This window comes from Stylophora pistillata, chromosome 2 (assembly GCF_964205215.1).
Source record: "Stylophora pistillata chromosome 2, jaStyPist1.2, whole genome shotgun sequence".
Classification (NCBI taxonomy): domain Eukaryota; kingdom Metazoa; phylum Cnidaria; class Anthozoa; order Scleractinia; family Pocilloporidae; genus Stylophora; species Stylophora pistillata.
In genome coordinates this window covers 53,144,958-53,167,117 of record NC_142520.1, presented here as the reverse complement: position 1 = coordinate 53,167,117, position 22,160 = coordinate 53,144,958, and the positions used below count along the sequence as shown (strand labels likewise).

General features: G+C 42.4%; 1 protein-coding gene across 2 annotated transcripts in view; it reads left to right on the top strand.

The window, feature by feature from the left end:
* The first annotated feature begins 17,306 nt into the window (after positions 1–17,306).
* The window catches only part of LOC148740315 (uncharacterized), an 87,649-nt gene continuing 82,795 nt past the window's right edge, over positions 17,307–22,160 (top strand). For both annotated transcript variants that reach the window (XM_088750494.1, XM_088750495.1), the window contains exon 1: positions 17,307–21,743. In XM_088750494.1, coding sequence (XP_088606620.1) covers positions 17,331–21,374 — 4,044 coding nt within the window. In that variant the 5' untranslated portion in view covers positions 17,307–17,330 and the 3' untranslated portion in view covers positions 21,375–21,743. The remainder of the gene's footprint in view (positions 21,744–22,160) is intronic.

The window sequence follows — 22,160 nt, the reverse complement described above, 5'->3', positions numbered from 1 at the left end:
ACAGTTTCATAATAAAGCCTGAGAAGAATATGAAGTGAATACTGTCACAGCTATACTCGGGGGTGGAAGCGGAATAATTGGATCTCACTTATTCATTATTCCGTCCTGATGAGCTCAACTCATTCTTCGCCACTACAGCAGAGAGAACCTTAGGAAAATCTTCAGGGGACTCTGTCGATGACCTATTATATCTGGTAAATTCACTGGGTGATGTTAGCGACTCCGTCCCTTAGGGAACCGAACCTTAGGGAAATCTTCAGGGGACTCTGTCGATGACCTATTATATCTGGTAAATTCACTGGGTGATGTTAGCGACTCCGTCCCTTAGGGAACCGAACCTTAGGGAAATCTTCAGGGGACTCTGTCGATGACCTATTATATCTGGTAAATTCACTGGGTGATGTTAGCGACTCCGTCCCTTAGGGAACCGAACCTTAGGGAAATCTTCAGGGGACTCTGTCGATGACCTATTATATCTGGTAAATTCACTGGGTGATGTTAGTGACTCCGTCCCTTAGGGAACCGAACCTTAGGGAAATCTTCAGGGGACTCTGTCGATGACCTATTATATCTGGTAAATTCACTGGATGATGTTAGCGACTCCGTCCCTTTCAAGCTACGCGAGGTAACCCATGTAGAGGTCTTACGCGACATCAAATTACTAAGAACGGACCGTTCAACAGGTCCAGATAATATCCCAGTGAAGTTTTTGAAACCAGTTGCGGAGCTTTTAGCAGGTCCCCTCACACATACAATTAACTGCTGTATCAGAAATAGTTATTTCCCTATTGACTGGAAGGTGGCGCGAATCTCACCACTACCAAAGATAGATCAACCAATGGCTAAACATGACTATCGACCTGTATCCATCCTCCCAGTCCTGTCCAAAACCTTTGAAAGGCTGGTAGCCCATCAGACAATTGGATTTATTGAAGAAAGAGCACTTTTTGGTGAAAACATCACAGGATTTAGAAAGAATCACTCAGCGGCCACGAAATTACTGGAGATTAGAGACGATATTACACGTGCAATGCGTCGCGGCAAAATAACTCTCATGATTCTTGCAGATTACTCGAAAGCTTTTGACATTGTGAACTTCAAGTCAGTTATTTATAAAATGCACTCAATGGGTCTTTCAAAGGATTTTCTAACCTGGATTACCTCCTATCTTACGGGCAGGCAACAGTATGTAATGATAGATGACAAGTTTTTTCAGCGGTTGGAAACGTGCGTCGGCGTCCCTCAAGGATCGATCTTAGGACCGTTAATTTTCAATATCTATGTAGCAGACCTCCAGAAAAATTTAAGTTGTAAATGCTTTCAATATGGGGATGACACCACGTTGCTTCACCACTCGAAGCCGCATGAAATAGAGGCATGCATAAAGGATGCTAATCAGACAATAAGAGGCCTGAGCAGTTACTCTGAATCGTCCAATCTGGCGTTGAATTCAGAAAAAACAAAATGGATGCTTCCCTATACAAGACAATTGGCGCGCGCACACTCTTTAAATGGTTTTTCTGCAGATGTATACTGCGATGACACTTTTGGGAGTTTATCTGGATCAAGAACTAACATGGCAAGAACACATAACGAATCTGTTGTGATCGTGTTACGGTGCTTTAGCAGTACTACGGAAACTAAAAAACTTCGCACCATACCACATAAGAAAACTACTGGTGGAAAGTCTTATACTCTCTAAACTGAATTATTGCAACGTTGTGTTTAGTCCTCTCCCAGAGTACCAGACCAAACGCCTTCAAAGAGTACAGAACACGTGTGCGGGTTTTGTGTTAACTAATCTAGTATAGTTTTTATTATTCACTATTTTATCAATTTTGATTTATTGTGAGTATTAGGCATATAGTTAGTTTTTATATTAGTAGCGAAGAGCCACTATGTGGAAGTATACTAATAAAGGTCATTATTATTCCTATCATTTTTTTCGAGGTTATTCATCATTCCGTATTAGAGTTTTTTAGGGAGTTTCTAATTCGCCTTATTGTGAATGGATGATTTCAATTCGATTAAAATATGATTTAAAACCGTCAGCGTCATGTTCAATCTAATTACCGTATTTATTTACTTAACTCCAGCCTAAGGTTTATTTAGATATCAGCCTTATAGGCATGGCATTTATTTTTACATACTGTACATTGAACAAAAATGTACACTAAACATCTACACTATAGGGACTTTAAGCAGTGACGACGGAAAGCTCTTACGATGGCGTTCGACACTTACCTTTTTCCCTAGTCCTATTTACTTTGCGCAAATTAATGGTAGATATCTAAGCATCATAATGTTTGATATTCTTATTTTCGATCATGGGATTGAGTCTTTCGTCTCTATAACGTAACGTAAAAAACACTGGAATTTTAATTGATAACGTACTTAAGATCAAAACAGCATAGTTATTCAACAATATAATAGTGCGAGTTCTTGGTAGATTGGGTGGTAAATAGCCGAGAACCACATTTTACTGATTCTTTCCGACGTGGAAATATTGTCACTCAACTTTCTCAAAATTATATTAAGCTTTTAAAAATAACACAACGAAAGAAATAACTTTGAGATCCTAGAATACTTACACCAATGAATACGTGTATTGCGTTAAGCAAAGTGTTAACTTAACTTAGGTTCAAACGTGTTGCAGTGCGTCCAGATCTCGTATTACAAGCTACACGTCTGCAGAGTCGTCTTTTACAGCTTTTAGTCGATATTGAAATCCCCCAAAACGACAATTTCCGATCCGCTGGCAGTTTTGAGAGTGAGTGAGTCATTTAGTGCATCGAAGAATGTCTCAGAACAGACGTCAGGTGTCCTACATACACAGGCAATAAACAATTTCTTGCACTTGAGTCGATGTACTTCAATCCATAATGTTTCAATATTTTCAGTAGTCAAATCCGTTCTAAGTTTGTAGGGAATCCCATTGCGTACGTAAATTGCCGTGCCGCCGCCTCTTTTACCCGTTGGGTCATTTCTCAGTACTGAATAGCCAGTAATATCTACTTCTGTCAGAACCTTTATAGATGGGCTAAGGCATGTTTCAGTTAAAGTAAAAATGTCGAATCTGCTTGACTGCCCTAAACGCTCTCTATTTAAAGAATAGTGTATTTCTGTCGAGGAACTATCGGTTGATAGTTGCCCCGCGAAAATTTGATGTTCTTAAAACAAATATTTCGCTTCTCGGGAGATTATGCTAGTTCCGAGACATAAACACTCTATTGTCTTTATTGTTCACCATTCTTCCGCGTGCCAGTTGAAAAAAAGTCAAAAACCTACTAAACGCAGATCAATCAAATATTTATTCATACGTACAGCCTGTCACAAATGTCAATAATTCGCAACCGTACATTAGCTAAATACTACGTTATACCTGTCAGAATATGTAATTTGTGGTAATCCTAATTAGCATAAATTGATATTTTGCCGGCACGTATCGGAGGACTGGGGGTGGCTGCGAGGTACGCAGAGAGTTATGGGATCGTGATCTGTAAGCAGAGGTCGTTTGCGGAGCAAGGTATTCTACGGTCAGCCTTCACCGGGCGTCGCTGTTCCTTTTCGTTTGAGTCTTTTGTATAAATTTAGAGCGGTACTTGCATAGTACCTTAAGTAACTATGCAAAAATGTCATTTATAGGATACCCTAAAACCCCAAGGGTGGTACCACTGCCTTGGTCGGGGGTACACGTTACTCGTTTTTTCCAACTGCTGGTTTTTAGGGGTTTTTGTGTCCGGCTTTGGTGCATTTAGTTTACTTCAACTGTAATAGGCTTCTGTTAGCATACCGATTTGGCGTTAAATAAATGTTGGCTTGGCTGGCCAACCCGCCCAGATATCAACTCTTTGTGTCTGGTTGAGCAGTGAAGGCAAAATAGTCCCTTTTACAATTGTGGGCTTGGTGGCCAGGCCTTGAAACAAAAGTGAGGCTAAGGGTGACCCTGTTGTGATAGAGACCTGTATCTAGTTAGCATGATAACAAAGTAATTTGCATTTGAAAAGCAGCAACATCTATGTCATAACAAGGTCACTCTAAGCCTCATTCCAGTTCAAAGGCTTGGCCACCAAGCCCACAACTGTGAAAAGGACTTTTTGAAAAGTCACTGTTTTTCCGATCTGCCTAACATCACGGCTATCAGACCATTCAAAATTTTTCACGGATGTGTATTTTCCGCGGACGGGCACTATGGGTTATCATAGTTCACCACTAAATTTTCTCCGGTTTTTGTCTGTTTAAATCGATCACGTGACGTGATAGTGTTCAACTGTGGAGAGACACTATCAGCCCATAGTGCCCGCCCGCGGAAAATACCCGGATGGATAGTGCCTGTCAGCGGAAAATATCTACCTGGATTGATAGTACTCATCCGTAAAAAGTTTTGAATAGTTTGACGGCCGCGAAGTTAGGCAGATCGGAAAAACAGTGACTTTTCAATTCTGAAAGGCATAACGTATTATTTAGCCAATGTACGGTTGCGAATTATTGACATTTTTGACAAGCTGTAGGCGCGGAAGCTGATTTAGTGGTGATCAATTAAAACAATAGAATGTTTATGTCTCGGAACTATCGGTCTGATAGTTGCCTCTTGGAAATTTGATGTTCTTAAAACTAGCATATTTGCCCTCGAAGCTTCGCTTCTCGGGAAAATATTTGTTTTAAGAACATCGAATTTCCGCGTGGCAACTATCAGCCGATACTTCCTCGACAGAAACACCCTATTGTTTAAATAGTATCTCTCCACGGATAAACACTATCGCGTCACGTGATCAACTTAAACCAAAAAGAACCGAAGAAAATTTAGTGGTGAACTACAATCCATGATAGATACTGCGTAAAGTGAGTAGTACGTAACCTGACCCATTTGTATCATCAAATATAAAAATATGAGCCTGTATGAGGAGGGCTTTGGGATTGTCGGTTTTGCGGTTTTGACTGTTTTTTTTTTTTTTTTTATCGGTGTTTCGGTTTTTGGGTCAAAAAGGTTCGGTTTTTCGGTTTTGATGTTCAGAGCGGTTTGCGGATTATATGTGTTTTTGCATTCCGTTTTCGGTTTTCACGAAGACCCTGAGACGGTTTTCGGTTTTTCCTTTTCGACCCCTTCAAAGGTAAAAATGTAGCGGTTTTGTCAGGTTTGCATGCAGTTTTCGGTTTTGCTGCCTTTTTTCGTCGGTTTTTCGGTTTTGGAGATTTTTTTCTCCGGTTTTGCGGTTTCCCAAAGGCCCCATGCAATGCTCCCCCCCTCCTGTATATTGACAACATCTATGGAAGGTGTATACCCAGTTGCGGCTTCTTGTTATGCGGAGATTTCAAGCGCCTAAATATTCGCCACTTGACCACCCAATTCAAGCTCAAACAACTGGTAGACAAGCCTATAAGGAAGGACCAAATTTTGGACTTAGTGATCACAAACCTCCCACAACTATACGATGCAAACTCAGTCCAAACCCTTCCCCCCTTCGGCCTGTCCGATCATAAGGTCGTTCTTGTGGGCCCCAAGGCGAGGCCACAAGGCGAGGCCAGTTGGAAAGGGTTCCAGTTGGAAATCTGTTGCAAAGCGGGATACTCGTGCAAGTAGAAAGTTGGAGCTCGGACGCTACCTCTCGTCTATCGAATGGTCCCTGTTCAACCGCGCTGATTCGTGCCTGGCCAAGTTGAATCTATTTGTAGACACGATTCACATTGGTATGGATCATACTATGCCGATCAAGCACCACAAGATTCACGTCAACGATGCACCTTGGATCATCGCTGAGTCAAAAAACCTTATAAGGCTACGACAGAAAGCATTCAACAGTGGAGACAAGAAGAGCTACTACTCTAATGCTGTAAACCGAAACCGTAAATCGCAGCGCAGCAAGTACTTTCCCTCAAAAAATGACAATCTCAAGGCCACCAAGCCCTCGCAGTGGTGGAATGCTGTCAAACGGGTTGCTGGAATGGTTCCCTGTTCCAGTTCGGACAGCATTATCTCCAGTTTACAATGTGAAAGCGAACTCAGTGAAATTCAAATCGCCAAAAAAATTAACTCCGCCTTCCTTGCTCCCATGAAAATCTTCCAGCCATTAGAGCCAGTTGCAACTGTAGAGGACGAACCCTATGTATTCACTCTATCCGAGCTTGCGCTTCTGGCCGCCTTGAGACAACTAAATCCACGCAAAGCGGCCGGATCCGACTGTATTCCTAATTAGCTCTTGCATGAGTACACTGAGGTTCTTGTCGAGCCCCTGACGGCCATTGTCAACTCTAGCTATGGAGAGCAAAGACTGCCTTCACTCTGGAAGCTAGCTGACGTCGCTCCGCTCCCGAAGCAGAAGCCTGTAGAAGACCTCAGCAAGCAGCTGCGCCCCATCTCCCTGACACCCGCCATCTTGAAACTCGCGGAAGGTTTTGTTGTATCGACCCATGATGTTGGCCCCGCTGTATTGAAGATCATTGACCGTGATCAATACGGTGCTATCCCTAAATCCTCCACCCTGTTCGCTCTGATCTCGATGTTTCACCACTAGTCACAAGCTACAGACGGTACCGAGGCAGCTGTTAGAGTCGTGTTATTTGATTATCTCAAGGCCTTAATAATAATAATAATAATAATAATAATAATAATTTAATATTTATATTGCGCAAATTAACACGTGGATATGATCAAATGCGCATCACAACACTTTTCGGGGGACTTTGGCCGGACTGCATCAGCAGTTTACAAACAATCGAAGGAAACTTTATTTGAAGATGCCCCCTCTCCCCAAATTCCCAGTAAACAGGCCAGACCACATCACAGTAATCTCGTGAGTGGGTTCTTTAACGTCCCCTGCCTAACCAAATTAATTAATTAATTAATAGATGCAGGAGACTGGACCTACGGTTTATTCGTCCTTATCCGAGAAGACTAGAATGTCTATCCATTTCTTGATATTATAGAAAAGTAGCGCATTCTCCTAAGACTTTGAGTGTTGGTCCGGCCGGGGCTCGAACCATCGACCTCGACGTCCTGCACAACAGTCCAGCGGTCTAATCAGTTGAGCTAACCGGAGGCGGTTAGCTCATCGATCATAAGATACTTGTCGCTAAGATCATCAGCCTCGACATACCGCACAGCATCAAAGCCTGGGTGACTGACTTTTTGATGAATCGACACCAACGCGTCAAGTTGTCCCCTGACTGCTTTTCTGAGACAACTAGGCGGTTAGCTTACCGATCATAAGATACTTGTCGCTAAGATCATCGGCCTCGACATACCGCACAGCATCAAAGCCTGGGTGACTGACTTTTTGACGAATCGACACCAACGCGTAAAGTAGTCCTCTGAATGCTTTTTTGAGTGGGGCCCAGTCCCTACCGGAGTTCCGCAGGGGACCAAGCTCGGCCCCTGGCTTTTCTTGCTCATGATCAATGATCTCAAGGTTGTCACTCCCATGTGGAAGTATGTTGACGACACGATAATCTCCCAAACCATACCCCGCGGCTCTCTGGGTGACGCGCAACACGCTGTTACTGCCGTGGAGGAATGGTCTCGGTCTCAGCGGTTGCAACTCAATGCCGACAAGTGAAAGGGGATGATTATAACTTCTCCCCTCTCAAAGTAGATGGTCACGAGCTTCCTGTCACCGACTGCGCGAAGATATTAGGTGCTGCGATATCCAGTGACTTGAAATGGAACAAGGATATTGTAGATTGCGTTAAGAAAGCAAATAAGCGCGTGTATTTTATTGTTCTCTTTAAAAGGGCCCGTGTTCCCCTAAGGACATTGTGAACTTCTATTGTACATCAAGTAGACATATGCTAGAAAACTACTCTCCACTGCTCCATCATGCACTCCCGGCCTATCTTAATGAGGATATAGAAAGAATTCAGAAACGCATGCTTTAAAATAATAATAGTAATAATAATAATAATAATAATAATAATAATAATAATGACAATCTTTATACAGGGGGCTCACATCACTGGGGAATGGTATTCTGTGAGGCCCTGTAAAACTAAAAATAAGTAAAATAAAATTATAGAAATGGAAAACAAATTACAAACAAAAACTAAGTAATATACAGGGTGTGTGAACATGATAAAATCAGATCTCAACGCTAACTTAACTAAATACATGATTTTCCACTCTATGCTTAAAAATGAGAAAGCAGTCAGTTTTTTTAATAGAAGTGTCTAAGAAATTCCATTCTCCTGCGCACATATATAAAAGTCTCTGTTTTCCATAGTTCGTTTTTACACGATGGAGGCGGAAATCGTTCTTTCTTCTTGTATTATATCTATGGAGGTAAGAATTCCTTGGGATATTAAAGCTACAATCCACAAGGCCGTGAATGTACTTAAAGGTGGCAATGTATCTGTGTACAAGACGCCGTTGGAGCATTGTTGGCCAGTTCAGAGAACTTAGAACGTCGGTGGATGAGGCGTGATTCGGCAAATCAAGGATAACTTTTGCAGCTTTATTTCGTAGTATTTGCAAATCTTCCATGATAGTGGAGTTATTCTTGTCTCCCCAAATGATGTCGGCATAGTCAAAGAGTGGACTTATTAAGGAATTGTACAATATAATTCGCGTTTCTAATGGTAACAGATGCTTTACTCGTTTTAGTAAACCGATTCTTTGTTTTATTTTGGTGATTAATGATTCGATGTGCTCGAGCCATGTCATGTTCTTGTGGATGACTACACCGAGATATTTGATTGAATCCGTATTTTCAAGTTCTTTGTTATCTATTTCAAGCTTGATACCTTGGCAGGTTTGCAATCTGCGATGGCTACCAAACAATAAAAATTTTGATTTTTTAGTGCTCAGTGTCAGATAGTTACTGTCAAACCATTGAGCTAAATTGGCAAGGTCGGCATTTAGATGGTATTGAATATCTTGGCAGCGTTTTCCACTTGAGTATATCACAGTGTCGTCTGCATTCATAATAATAATAATAATAATAATAATAATAACAATAATAATAATAATAATAACATACGTTAATTGAAGCTCCCCCTTAGGGGCTTCTCAGCCACAATGTAGACTAACTAAGAACTTAAAAATCCCCACTGGCAGGAGGCAGACCAGTGAGCTATTTACAGAGCGCAGTCGAGGAGTTGAACTAGGAGCAACCGAGAACAAATCCAGTGAGTGGCAGGGTGGAGGACTTGAACCCAGGATCTCGACAGTGTTCTAAGCAGTTCGGAAGATCGTTAATGTAGATAAAGAATAGTCAGAGGGCCTAGGATGCTACATTGAGGCACTCCAACATGAACTTCACAAGGAGGGGACTGGTAGCCTTCAACAGATGTTACTTGGTACCGATTATTGAGGTATGAGACAAACCACTCCACGACTTGAGAACCAGCACCAATAGCCTTGAGTGTTTTAACAAGAAGTATACGGTCTACGGTATCGAACGCCTTGGAGAGGTCTAGGAAAACTGCTCCCGTAAAACAGCCGTTATCAAGACTCTGAAGTATATTATCAGTGAAATGGGCAAGGGCAGTTTCAGTTGAAAGCTTGGAACGGAAACCAAACTGATTTGGAGTAAGTAGTTTGGAGTCTGATAGAAAAGTGTAAAGTTGCTGGTGCACGGCTCGTTCAATAATCTTGCTGATGGTTCGAGAACAGTTTTCGGTCTGTATTTGTTGCAGTCCGTTCTTTCACCTGTCTTAAATAAAGCACATACTTTGCCAAGTTTCCAGATCGATGGGAAGGTGCTTGTCTCAATTGACCGGTTAAATAATTTGATCAGCATGGGTGCCAGACACTGAGCCGAATCCTTTAATAATCTTGCACTAATACGATCTAGTTCAAGGGCTTTGTTAGTTCGTAAAGCTTTTAGTTGCTTGAGAACAAATGATTCAGTGATAGTAGAGAAGGTGAACAAGTTCTCTTTTCCGATGCAATGAGAGTAAGAGGGTGAGAAAAAGTTTATACTGTTGTTAACTGTAGATTTCAGTTTTTCTTTGATTTTGCAGCTGGTCTGGTTCCGATAAGGAAGAAATGTTCATTTAGAACCCAAGCTATGGCGCTTTTTTCAGTGTGAAAAACGCCATCAGCCTCTATTAGAGAAACGGTAGAGTTGGATTTCTTTGGCGTGATCTCATTTAGTCTTCCAAAGCTCACTGGGATTACCTTTCTTCTTGTCAATTAAATCCGACTAATAGTCCGTTTTACATTTTTTCACCAGTTTCTTTATGAAGCAGTTGATCTTTTTAAACAATCCACAGTGGTATTTCGAGTTCGTTTTTATCGCCTTTCTATGATGAAAATCTCGGTCTCGCATGGCGTTTGATAGATCAGAAGTCATCAAGGGTGTTTTTATTCCTTTGATCTGAGTTTCCTTGATCGGCTCGTGTCTATTTGCAACATCAGTAAAAGGGATGTTCCACGTTTCCACAGCAGGATCTACATCTCTATCTATATCAATTAAGTTCCAGTTAGTCTCAGCTAAATCCTTGACGAAGGCATCTTTATCGTACTTGCGGTACGAACGGTATTCCACTGTCTTCGGCTGGGACTTAGGGACACCAGATTATGGTGCAGAACACAATGGAATGGTCGCTAATTCCAGAATGAATTACACCACTTTCAACAATGCGATGGTTGTTGTTGACAAAGATCAGATCGATGGCGGATTTCGTTTGTTCACATATTCTGGTCGGGGTGATGATTAACTGCTCAAATTCATTAGTTATTGCAAATTTTTGCAGTTGCCGTTTTAGTTTAAATGCAGAGTCGTCTTCTACAGCTAAATAGTCGATATTGAAATCCCCCAAAACTACACTTTCCGATCCCGCTGGCAGTTTCGAGAGTGAGTGAGTCATTTAGTGCATCGATGAATGTCTCAGAACAGACGTCAGGTGGCCTATATACACAAGCAATAACCGATTTCTTGCACTTGAGTCGATGTACTTCAATCCATGTTTCAATATTCTCAGTAGTCAAATCCGTTCTATGTTTGTAGGGAATCCCATCGCGTACGTAAGTTGCCGTGCCGCCGCCTCTTTTACCCGTTGGGTCATTTCTCAGTACTGAATAGCCAGTAATATCTACTTCAGAATCCTTTATAGATGGGCTAAGGCATGTTTCAGAAAAAGTAAAAATGTCGAATTTCTTGTCACTAAATAATGGTCGAACATGATTCATCTTGTGCAAAATGCTTCGCACACTAAGATGAGCTATAATTTCACCTGAAATGTCATATCGGGAATGCCTTGACAGTCTAGGCGTGCCAACGTTGTATGATAGACGCATAGAACTCTGTTGTCATTTGTTGGATTCCATTGTTAACAATCCCGAACATAAGTTGTACCATCTCTGCTATCAAGGAAAAAATGTAGTTCTAATTTAAGGCGTCAAGAGATATATAATTTGCCACGTTCTCACACTAAACGTTTTCGTCGCTCTTTCTTTTATGCTATGTCCCAGGGTGCGCACAATGGCTCCTTAAGTTTCAAAGAAAGTCGACTTTAATTTTAGATATTCATACATATTCTAGATTTATTTATTATATTAGGCATTTACATTTATATGATTTTATTTAGCTTTATATTTTAACCAATTTTGGCTGTAAAATGCGCAATTCAGTTTTACGACTGCAAAGTATTACTCAATAAACGATCTATCTAAGTTTTGGGCGACAAGTAGGTTTCCACAAAACCATTACATTATTCCTTGCTGATTTCCACTCGTGATAGTTGATTCTCGAGCCCGTAGTCCTTTGTTTTATAGACTGATTCTTGAAGAAAATTTCGATGGTTTCTCATTGTGTTTTTCTTAGCATGCGTACCTTAAGGGAATAAACTTGATTTCATGTAAATGAAATAAAGAAAAGACTGAAAAGTATAGGATTCGTTTCTGTAGAAATGAGTCGCTAAGATCATTGTAATCATTTTTACGTCTTGAAAACATTGGAAAATGAAAGAAACGATTCTTGGATCTCTCTTTCTTGTCCTGGTGGAGTAATGAACAACTTGTCACCCTCCCTCCCTCCCTCCCTTAGTAATCAGTCATCTTCCCTAGCCAACAGATCAAGGCAAACAGCCCAGTGGCCTTTCTAAATAGTCGCGGACGTTGAAGGACACGGGCACCAAAAGGTCTTGCATCAGTAAATACTACTCTGCCTGAAAGATTCTTAATAAAGCTACTGTGCCTAGCATTAAAGGTGGACTATGCAGTAAAACCCACACGAGTTTTTATCTCTACCATAAAAGAGTATCTAAGATTGCCAAGAGTAACCGAGCTGTTTAAATCACAGCCGGGGCTCACACAAGCTTCCTGGAGCGTTTCCAACAAAACTGTTGACTTTAGATGCTTTTAATATTTACTCTGTATTGTTATTACTATTTCTTTCAATTTACGGTCATTATTTACATACCTATTTTCGATTTATTCACTATTTAGGTTTTTATTAATTGATAATTTAATTGGTGCAGGTCCACATCAAGACGTAATGTCTTGCCTATCCCTCAACCTGCTTTATTATGAATAAACGATGATGATGAAACGATGATGAAGCGGCGTGTCTGGTCGTTTATTCGAAATATAAAGAAATGTATGGGAGAATGTTGAAGAGTCGTAATATCGTAAACTTATATCGACGAATGTCTTTGTTAAGGCTCAAAATAACTGTAAACCTACCTCACTTGCTGTGTATTGTCTTTTCTGTGGTTCAGTCTAACAGTTCGAAACTTTCAGTCACGTTTTCTTGCCATTTTTTCCGCAGACCACACCCAACATCCCTTGGTTGAGGTGAAATGCAAACGGTCGGATAAGTTTTTATCACTTTTTAAGATCGATCAGTTTACATTCATCAAATATTACTTTGATACCTTCTGAAACATCAATTAACTACTTCACTATCCTAGTCCGCCGACGTAGGGAAGAGACAAGCACTCCCCCATCCCTTGTAGTAGTCTACCTGGACACGTGACATGTGAGAAGCATTGTGATGTAAATCGAGCCTCAGTTGTCAGTCAGGGAGTGTCTACTTGTAGCCGAACAGCTAGATTGTTCACAATCTCTCTTTGATTTCGTCATAATTCGCCGCAGTTGTTGTTCACTTTGCTGAGAAGTAAGTATTATGTTCAACACAGTTATGAATTTAGCCCATTTGTGTAAACTGTAGCCTCGCTAGACTCCTGAAACGCGAACAAAGATAGTTCAGCTGAGAATTAACTCGAACCCTCCGCCCGATCGAACTGATGTAATATTTCCCCTCAAGTGTTTTTGCCGTCATTTCCCGTCAGGTTAATCTAATTCTCTGGTATCTCCAATACTCTTTCTTTCCCTTTGTATTCTAAGTTTGCTGGGTTCTGATCCATTGTTCGTACTTTAACGACGCTCGTCAAATGCAGAGCACTTTCGTCATACGATCTAGCAGGAATCAGTCAATGTTCTGTAACAGACGAGTTCAAATAGAAACTCCAAGCAACAACAAGAGGAAAACAGTGATTTTAAGTTATGATAGCGCTTTTAACGGGATATTATTGGAACTGGAATGCACCAGAGAAACTGTTTCTGATCGTGTTGACGTCAATTAGCTCTAATCGTTATCTGTCTAGCAGTTGTTAAGCATCGATTAGTATTCACAACAAGTAATGAGAGTGTTTAAACTGATAGCAAAATTTTTGCATGATTCCCTGGATTGTACTTCATTTTAATTTTATCTAATAGAAGTTAGAAATGTACTCGAAACCGCCAAGATCTGTTAAGTAACCAAGTGTAGGCGTGATTATATGATCTACAAGCAGTTATGTCACGTATTTGATACTTGCTCGGTTTCGAACTCACTCATTTTTTATTCATTAAAAAGCTTTTTTTGTAAGATGTAGAAACTACAGCATACTTGAATGTGCATTTCAAGCCAAAAAATTTTGATTCCAGTATTTGACCTGTTGTACGTTTCTTGTTTGCGAAAGCAACAAACGCTTCCTTGTTTGTATTCAATAACTTGATTATTATACTTTGAACATAGTATGAGAAACCTGTTTGGTTGAGAGCTTTCAATCAACATACTAAAGTGTGTATACTTGACATGATAAATGCAATATTTCCAGTGAATGTTGAATTTATTTTTTTTTTTTTATTTAAGCACATTTTTCATTGTTTTCCCAAAATCACTTAGACCTAAGGAGGGGATTACAATATTACAAGTTTTATCCAATTTATTCAGGGACACAGACAAACAGACACACAAACAACCCTCTATTGGCAATAACAATGAGTTAAACTTACAAAGCTAGAGGGGTTTATTATTTAAACAATCAAATAATGGCCTCTGAGAAGCCATTAGTATTAATTATCAAACTTTGTACTTTGTGAAAAAAACCACAGTTGACATTGTAATTTACAGACTGAATACCATACAATACAAATTTAGTTTCCTAATGCATCGCTGCCCAGTGACCATGCTTCACCTAGAATGTTTGCAGCAGAGGTAGAATTAGGACATCACGTTGAGCTCAGTGTACCTTAGAAAAACAAGAAAGAGTATTTCACTAATTCAGATTCAAAACTGCACTGGGAAATACATAGGTGATGCACAGCTATTAATGTAACAGCTGCCACGGTTTTGCCTGCTGTTAAGAAGACGTTAACAAACTTGTGCGCGCGCGACTCGCGTGCGCGTGCTTTGAGGTTACGAAGCAATCTCGTAAGCAAATCACGCGGACCCTTTTTTAATGTTGACGTGTGCGATTTTTAGAGAAGAGTAGTTGAAGTTTTTTTTGTTTATCATTTGGTTGTTGTCGTTTGCCGTAAGACTACAGTTTTCTGTGTTAGAGTAAGTGTCTGTTTGGATTTCCCGTTTCGCTTCCGAATACCTAACTTATATTGAAGTTCGTTTTGGTTCGATTCTTACAAGCGGGACTGTTATGTAAGTGCTAATGTTCCTTTCCTTGAGCTTATATATAGTTTTTTTTTGTGAGTTTGTTTGAGTTTTTAGCTAGCTTTGCATCTTGCCTTTATATCGGAATGTTTGGAATGTTGGTTTGTCTATTCGCATTTAGCTTAGCTTCTTCCTTATAAATTCATATTTCAGTTTACGATAAGTACTTGGATACCACGACTACGTTAAATAAAACGATTCAAGGCTTGTCCGTAAAATATATCCTCGCTTCATAGTGTGTCTTCATTTGCGAAACTCATAGTTGTCGTCGAAATTTTGCTTCGCTTGTGTCGGCCGCTACAGTAAAATAACACCGTTACGAAATTGTCGAACCAAAGATCTTCAAATGTCGAGCTCATCCCTTGAAAACGTGGAACAACAAATTCAAATCGAAAAGGCAGAAACTAGCTCTCAACAATGGGATGATTCACCCGGCGTTGGACACGTCCCAAACTCGGATACGGAAGACGGTGAACCACAAGGGCGCGAAAGGAAATTAACAGAGAAAGGGAAGTCATATTGGGCGGAAATTCGTGGTAAAGCACGTCAAGATGCTTACTCGGCTCTTTCAACGCATATAGAAAAGGTCCGTAAGTTGCTAGACGAAGAAAAGAATGTGAAGGCCCTCGAAAAGGAAAGAGATCGCTTAGATAAGCTAAAAGATGCCCTTAACGACGCTCAAGGAGCATACGACGAATTGATCGATAACGAAGAAGATAGAAAGGCCTCTTATCTTTGGTACGACATTCGTGACAGAAATTATTTCGAAATGAGATTAAAGCTTGTAGAACGAATTCACTCGCTACAGCAATCGGGAACACCGAAATCGAGTCAATCACAAGCGGGCTCGATAAAATCAGGAAATTCTAGGCGAACGAAGACCTCCATCAGTAAAACGTCAGCAAACTCGAGAGCGAGTACGGGTCGTTCGCTTCAGTTAGAGGCCGCCGCCAAAACCGCAAGGCTAAAAACGGAAATGAGGTTCTTAGAGCGTGACAGTGAAATAAGAAGAATGCAATTAACGAAGAAAATCGCTATCGCCGAAGCCGAAGAAAAGGCAATTAATGGGGCTCTGATCGATGAACGAAAGAAAATTCCGATAAAACAAGAGCCACTAAATCCATCGGTGTCTTCATTTATTCCAATCTCTACGCTCCATCACGGACTTGAAACCGCAGAAACAAAACCAAAAGTCACGCCAACCCACGCTCAAGATAGTCCCGATAATTTGCTCACCATGGTGCCAGTGCAAGCACAGCAACGAGAAAATTTCGCGATTAAACAAGAAACTGATCCAGTCAGTTCTCAGTCATTCTATTACGAAACATCCTTTCAGGAATCATTAAGGCAATTAATATGGTTGCAGACCAAACAAACAGAACTTAGTTCCCTGCTAGTAGAACAGCAAAAACGAAACATTCTGCCAGCCAAAGAACCGCCTGTTTTCTCAGGAAATGCTTTCGACTACCCGGCGTTTACGACGGCGTTCGACTCCATTATTTCAGAAAACGTCTCATCGAATAAAGATCGTCTTTACTTCCTCGAAAAGTACACCGTAGGAAGGGCAAATGAGATTGTAAGGGGATTTCTACCCGTGAATTCTGACAGCGCATACACCGAAGCGCGAAAACTTTTGGATCAGCGATTTGGCAACCCAGTGCACGTGGCGGACGCTTACAAATCACGACTACTTAAGTGGCCACAGATTAAGGACGGAGATAGTACCGGATTACAAGCTCTTTCCGACTTTCTCTTTCGCTGTCACGAGGCCGTAAGGGTCGTAGGATCTACTGGCGAACTTGACTCTACATCAACATTAACTCAAGTCAGCGCTAAATTACCATCGTATTGCGGCGTTAAGTGGTGTCGTCACGCATACGATACTCGAAAGAAATCCGGCTCGAACGTTTCTTTTGCCGAATTCGTTCAGTTCGTCAAGGAAGAATCCGATTTGGCAAACGACCCAGTCTTCTCGCCAGACGTCTTGAAAAGGGAAAGAAAGGGCCTCGAAACTACGAAGGATTATAGAGGCAAAGGAAGAAACAAGGCAGACAGCTTTGCCATCAGCATCATACAGGAACAGTACCCGCTATGCAAAGGGACACACCCCCTCACTAATTGTCGGGAGTTCAAGAAAAACAGAGTAGAGGAGAGAAGAGAATTTGTGAAGACCAAGGGGCTTTGTTTTGGCTGCCTGAAATCGGGTCACCTGTCCAGCAGCTGTCGATTCCGTCTTACCTGTGAAGAGTGTGGCAAACCTCACCCAACTCTCCTTCACAATTCCATTCCAACCGCTAAGCGCCCTCCAAGAAACAGTAAACAAGGGAATTCTGACTCGCAAGGCAAGAACCTCCCGATCGCCGCTGGAGTTGCTTCTATTACTCCCAGTAACGGGTCAACGAGCGTTGACGAGAGTGTGTGTGGCTCAACAAGTTCGCCTGAAAGTTCGAAACCACCACCTCTATGATTTTGCCAGTTATGGTTCACCATAGGGATCGCCCACACGTTGAAGTGAGCGTCTACGCGCTACTCGACGACGGAAGCGACTCCACGTTCGTGACAAATTCCACTCTTAAGGAGCTTGGACTAGAAGGAACCGAAGTGTCCCTCAAGCTTAACACCATGCACGGTAAGGAAAGCATACCTGCGCAGAAAGTCGAGGGGCTGGTTGTTCAAAGGCTTCACAGACAAACCGTGATAAAACTTCCGAAGGCGTACTCGAGAGAATCAATCCCAGCCAGGAGAAACCAAATACCGACCCCTGAAATCGCAAGTAAATGGCGACACCTAACGAAGATAAAGGATGAGATACCTCCTGTACAGCATGACGTCGAAGTCGGCCTTTTAATAGGTTGTAACTGTCCAAAGGCCCTCAAGCCCCAAGAGGTCATCCTTGGAAACGACAATGACCCATACGCGGTAAGAACTAAACTAGGATGGGGAATTATTGGTCCAGTGAGTCCTTCCTCTCTAGACAACGAAGACGACGCTTCTTTCTGTCATAGGATCGTCACTTGTGAAGTTGGTAACACGAGACGCGATGGAAAGTTTGTAGTCGATAACCAAACGAAGGAAGTCATCAACCCATTTGAGGTCCGGAGAATGTTCGAACTAGATTTTTCCGAACAATACCACCATGTAAAGGAGTTTTCCCAGGAAGATCTGAAGTTTCTGGAGATCGTTAAGCACGGCATCAGCCTTCAAGACGCTCATTACGAGATACCACTACCCATAAAGGACAGAAATCTGCTGTTACCAAACAACCGCGCAATGGCTTGGAACCGACTCAAGCCCCTCAAGAAACGACTTGAATCCAGCGAAACATATCGCCAACACTACGTGGATTTCATGAACAAGGTCATGGACAATGGTTATGCTGAAAGGGTGCCAGAACAGGAGGTGACAGACACAGGCCGCAAGTCCATCTGGTACATTCCTCACCATGGTGTGTACCACCCTAAGAAGCCCAATAAAATCAGGGTCGTTTTCGACTGCTCAGCACAGTATCAAGGACAATCCCTCAACAGTCAACTCTTGCAACGACCTGACCTCACGAACAGTTTGACTGGCGTTCTCTGCAGATTTCGTCGAGAGTCGATCGCACTCATGTGCGACATAGAAGCGATGTTTTATCAAGTAAGAGTACCACCAGAAGACAGAGACCTTCTGCGTTTCCTCTGGTGGGAAAACGGCGATACATCTAGAGAGCCTCAAGAGTACCGAATGACTGTCCATCTCTTCGGAGCTACATCATCACCAGGTTGCTCCAACTTTGCCCTCAAGGCTACAGCTGATGACAATGAAGCAGCTGTCGGTTCCGCGGCAGCAGATTTTCTCCGACGCGACTTTTACGTGGACGATGGATTGAAGTCTGTGGCATCAGTGGAAGAGGCAGTCGAATTAGTGAAGGATATCAAAGAAATGTGTAAACGAGGTGGCTTTAACTTACATAAGTTCACGTCCAACAGAAAGGAAGTTATCCAGCAGATCCCAGTATCCGATAGAGCAGAGGGCATCAAAGACCTGGATTTCAGTCGCGAACCCCTACCCATGGAACGCGCCTTAGGAGTGCAGTGGTGTATAGAGTCGGATACTTTCAATTTCACCATCTCCCTTAGAGACAGACCTTGCACGAGACGCGGAATCCTTTCCACAATCAGTTCGATTTACGACCCACTCGGTTTCGTTGCTCCAGTCCTACTAGAAGGGAAGACCATTCTACAGGAGCTTTACAGAAATAATGCTGGATGGGACGATCCAGTTCCCAATGATGTACGATCGAAATGGTTTACATGGAAGGCCGAATTAGAAGAATTGCAAAATTTCGCTATCCCACGCTGTTACAAGCCTATAGATTTCGGAAGAGTCATTAAGGCAGAGATCCATCACTTCTCGGACGCGAGTTTCAAGGGCTACGGGCAGTGCAGTTATTTGAGACTGGTAAATGAGAATGGCAAAATTTGCTGCGCTTTCGTACAAGGAAAGGCTCGAGTCACGCCTTTGAAAGCAGTAACCGTCCCGAGGCTAGAGCTCACAGCAGCTGTCCTATCGGCGCGAGTCAGCGAGCAGTTAAAGGGGGAGCTGGACATCGAGATAACGGATGAAGTATTCTGGACAGACAGCAGAGTGGTCCTCGGCTACATCGCTAACAGCGTCAGACGTTTCCACGTATTTGTAGCCAACAGAGTCCAAGAAATCCAAGATAAAACGTCGATATCGCAATGGAGGTATGTGGATACGAAGACCAACCCTGCAGACGAAGCGTCCAGAGGGCTAAGAGTACGAGAGCTCGCCCAGTCGAAGTGGATTCAAGGACCAGGTTTTCTTTGGAAGCCAGAGACTGAGTGGGGTGTTACGTTAAACCAATCAGTCGGCGACGCTGAGCTTCTAAGTGGTGATCCAGAAGTCAAGAAAGTTGTCTCTCTCGCTACTGCTGTCACACCATCCTGGCCGACCATGGTAGATCGCTTAACATACTTTTCGGATTGGCACCGCGCTAAGAAGGCGATCGCCATATGCCGCCGGTATACACGTCTATTACGAAGTAGAATTCAGAAAGGAAATGATTCTAAGATCACCAGGAAGTTGCCAAGCGGAAGGAGTTTCCAGCCTGTGTCAATTCAGGAACTGTATGAAGCAGAAGTCGTTATCCTGAAGGCTGCACAACAAGAATTCAACCCCGACATCTCACCATCAGGTCCTCTTGGTAAACTGGATCCATACAAGGATTCAAACGGAATTATTAGAGTTGGTGGACGACTCAACCTATCTGATATCCCGGGGCAATGCATTCACCCAGCAATTCTGCCGAAAACCAGTCACGTCACAGAAATCATTATCAGGCACTTTCATCATAAAGTAAAACATCAAGGCAGAGGGATCACGATTAATGAGATTAGAGCAAGCGGTTACTGGGTCATAGGAGCTATTTCAACCGTATCGTCTGCAATACGTAGATGTGTTACGTGCCGTAAACTACGTGGTAAATTACAGGAGCAACGTATGGCTGAACTACCGCATGATCGATTGGAGCCAGCGCCCCCATTCACCAACTGCGCAGTTGATTATTTTGGCCCCTTCGTGATCAGAGAGGGTCGCAAGGATCTTAAACGCTACGGAGTGCTATTCACCTGTATGGCTTCTAGAGCAGTACACGTCGAGGTGTCCGCTACTTTGGAGACCGATTCCTTTATCAACGCCTTCCGAAGGTTTGTCTCCAGGAGAGGTCCTATTCGGCAGTTACGCAGCGACCAGGGTACGAATTTCGTGGGTGCCAGAAGAGAATTAAAGGTAGCTTTGGAAGAATTGGACAAAGATAAGATTCGAGGCGTGCTACGGCGCCACGACTGCGATTGCTTTGTCTTCAAGATGAACGTTCCGTCAGCCAGTCACATGGGTGGTGTATGGGAGCGACAGATTCGCTCAGTGCGCAACGTCCTGTCGTCTCTATTACAAACCAACGGTTCCCAACTCAACCATGAAGCGCTTGAAACCTTCATGTGCGAAGCGGAGGCAATAGTAAACAGCCGCCCGCTTACGATTGACTCCCTTAACGATCCAACCTCCCTGAATCCGTTGACGCCCAACCATCTACTAACGATGAAAACGAAAGTACTTCTACCACCACCTGGTGTCTTCCAAGCCCCTGATAAGTATTGCAGAAAACGCTGGCGGCGAGTACAGCACTTGGCGAATGAATTTTGGATCAGATGGAAGAAAGAGTACTTGTTTAACCTGCTACAAAGGCAGAAATGGAACAAGCCCAGACGAAACACGCGTGTTGGTGACATCGTCTTCATAAAGGATGATGAGAATCTTCCTCGCAATCTATGGCAGCTTGCTCGAGTGACCGAAGCTCACCAGAGCGCCGATGGCCATGTACGCACTGTCAAACTTGCTGTCGCAGATCGCACACTGGATAAAAGGGGTAGACGTGTTAAACCGTGCAGATACCTGGAACGCCCCGTACAGAAACTTGTACTGTTACAAGAAGCAAGTGAGACCTGAGGTTCATCCCCAACGAGGAGCCACGAATACAAGTAGTCATTAATCTTATTTCATCCTCATTACTCTGTGGACATTTAGTCGTGCTTAATGACCTTCATTAGCTTTGTATATTAGTGAAATGTGGACATTTCAGGGGAGCCATGTAACAGCTGCCACGGTTTTGCCTGCTGTTAAGAAGACGTTAACAAACTTGTGCGCGCGCGACTCGCGTGCGCGTGCTTTGAGGTTACGAAGCAATCTCGTAAGCAAATCACGCGGACCCTTTTTTAATGTTGACGTGTGCGATTTTAGAGAAGAGTAGTTGAAGTTTTTTTTGTTTATCGTTTGGTTGTTGTCGTTTGCCGTAAGACTACAGTTTTCTGTGTTAGAGTAAGTGTCTGTTTGGATTTCCGGTTTCGCTTCCGAATACCCAACTTATATTGAAGTTCGTTTTGGTTCGATTCTTACAAGCGGGACTGTTATGTAAGTGCTAATGTTCCTTTCCTTGAGCTTATATATAGTTTTTTTTTTGTGAGTTTGTTTGAGTTTTTAGCTAGCTTTGCATCTTGCCTTTATATCGGAATGTTTGGAATGTTGGTTTGTCTATTCGCATTTAGCTTAGCTTCTTCCTTATAAATTCATATTTCAGTTTACGATAAGTACTTGGATACCACGACTACGTTAAATAAACGATTCAAGGCTTGTCCGTAAAATATATCCTCGCTTCATAGTGTGTCTTCATTTGCGAAACTCATAGTTGTCGTCGAAATTTTGCTTCGCTTGTGTCGGCCGCTACATTCACACTTT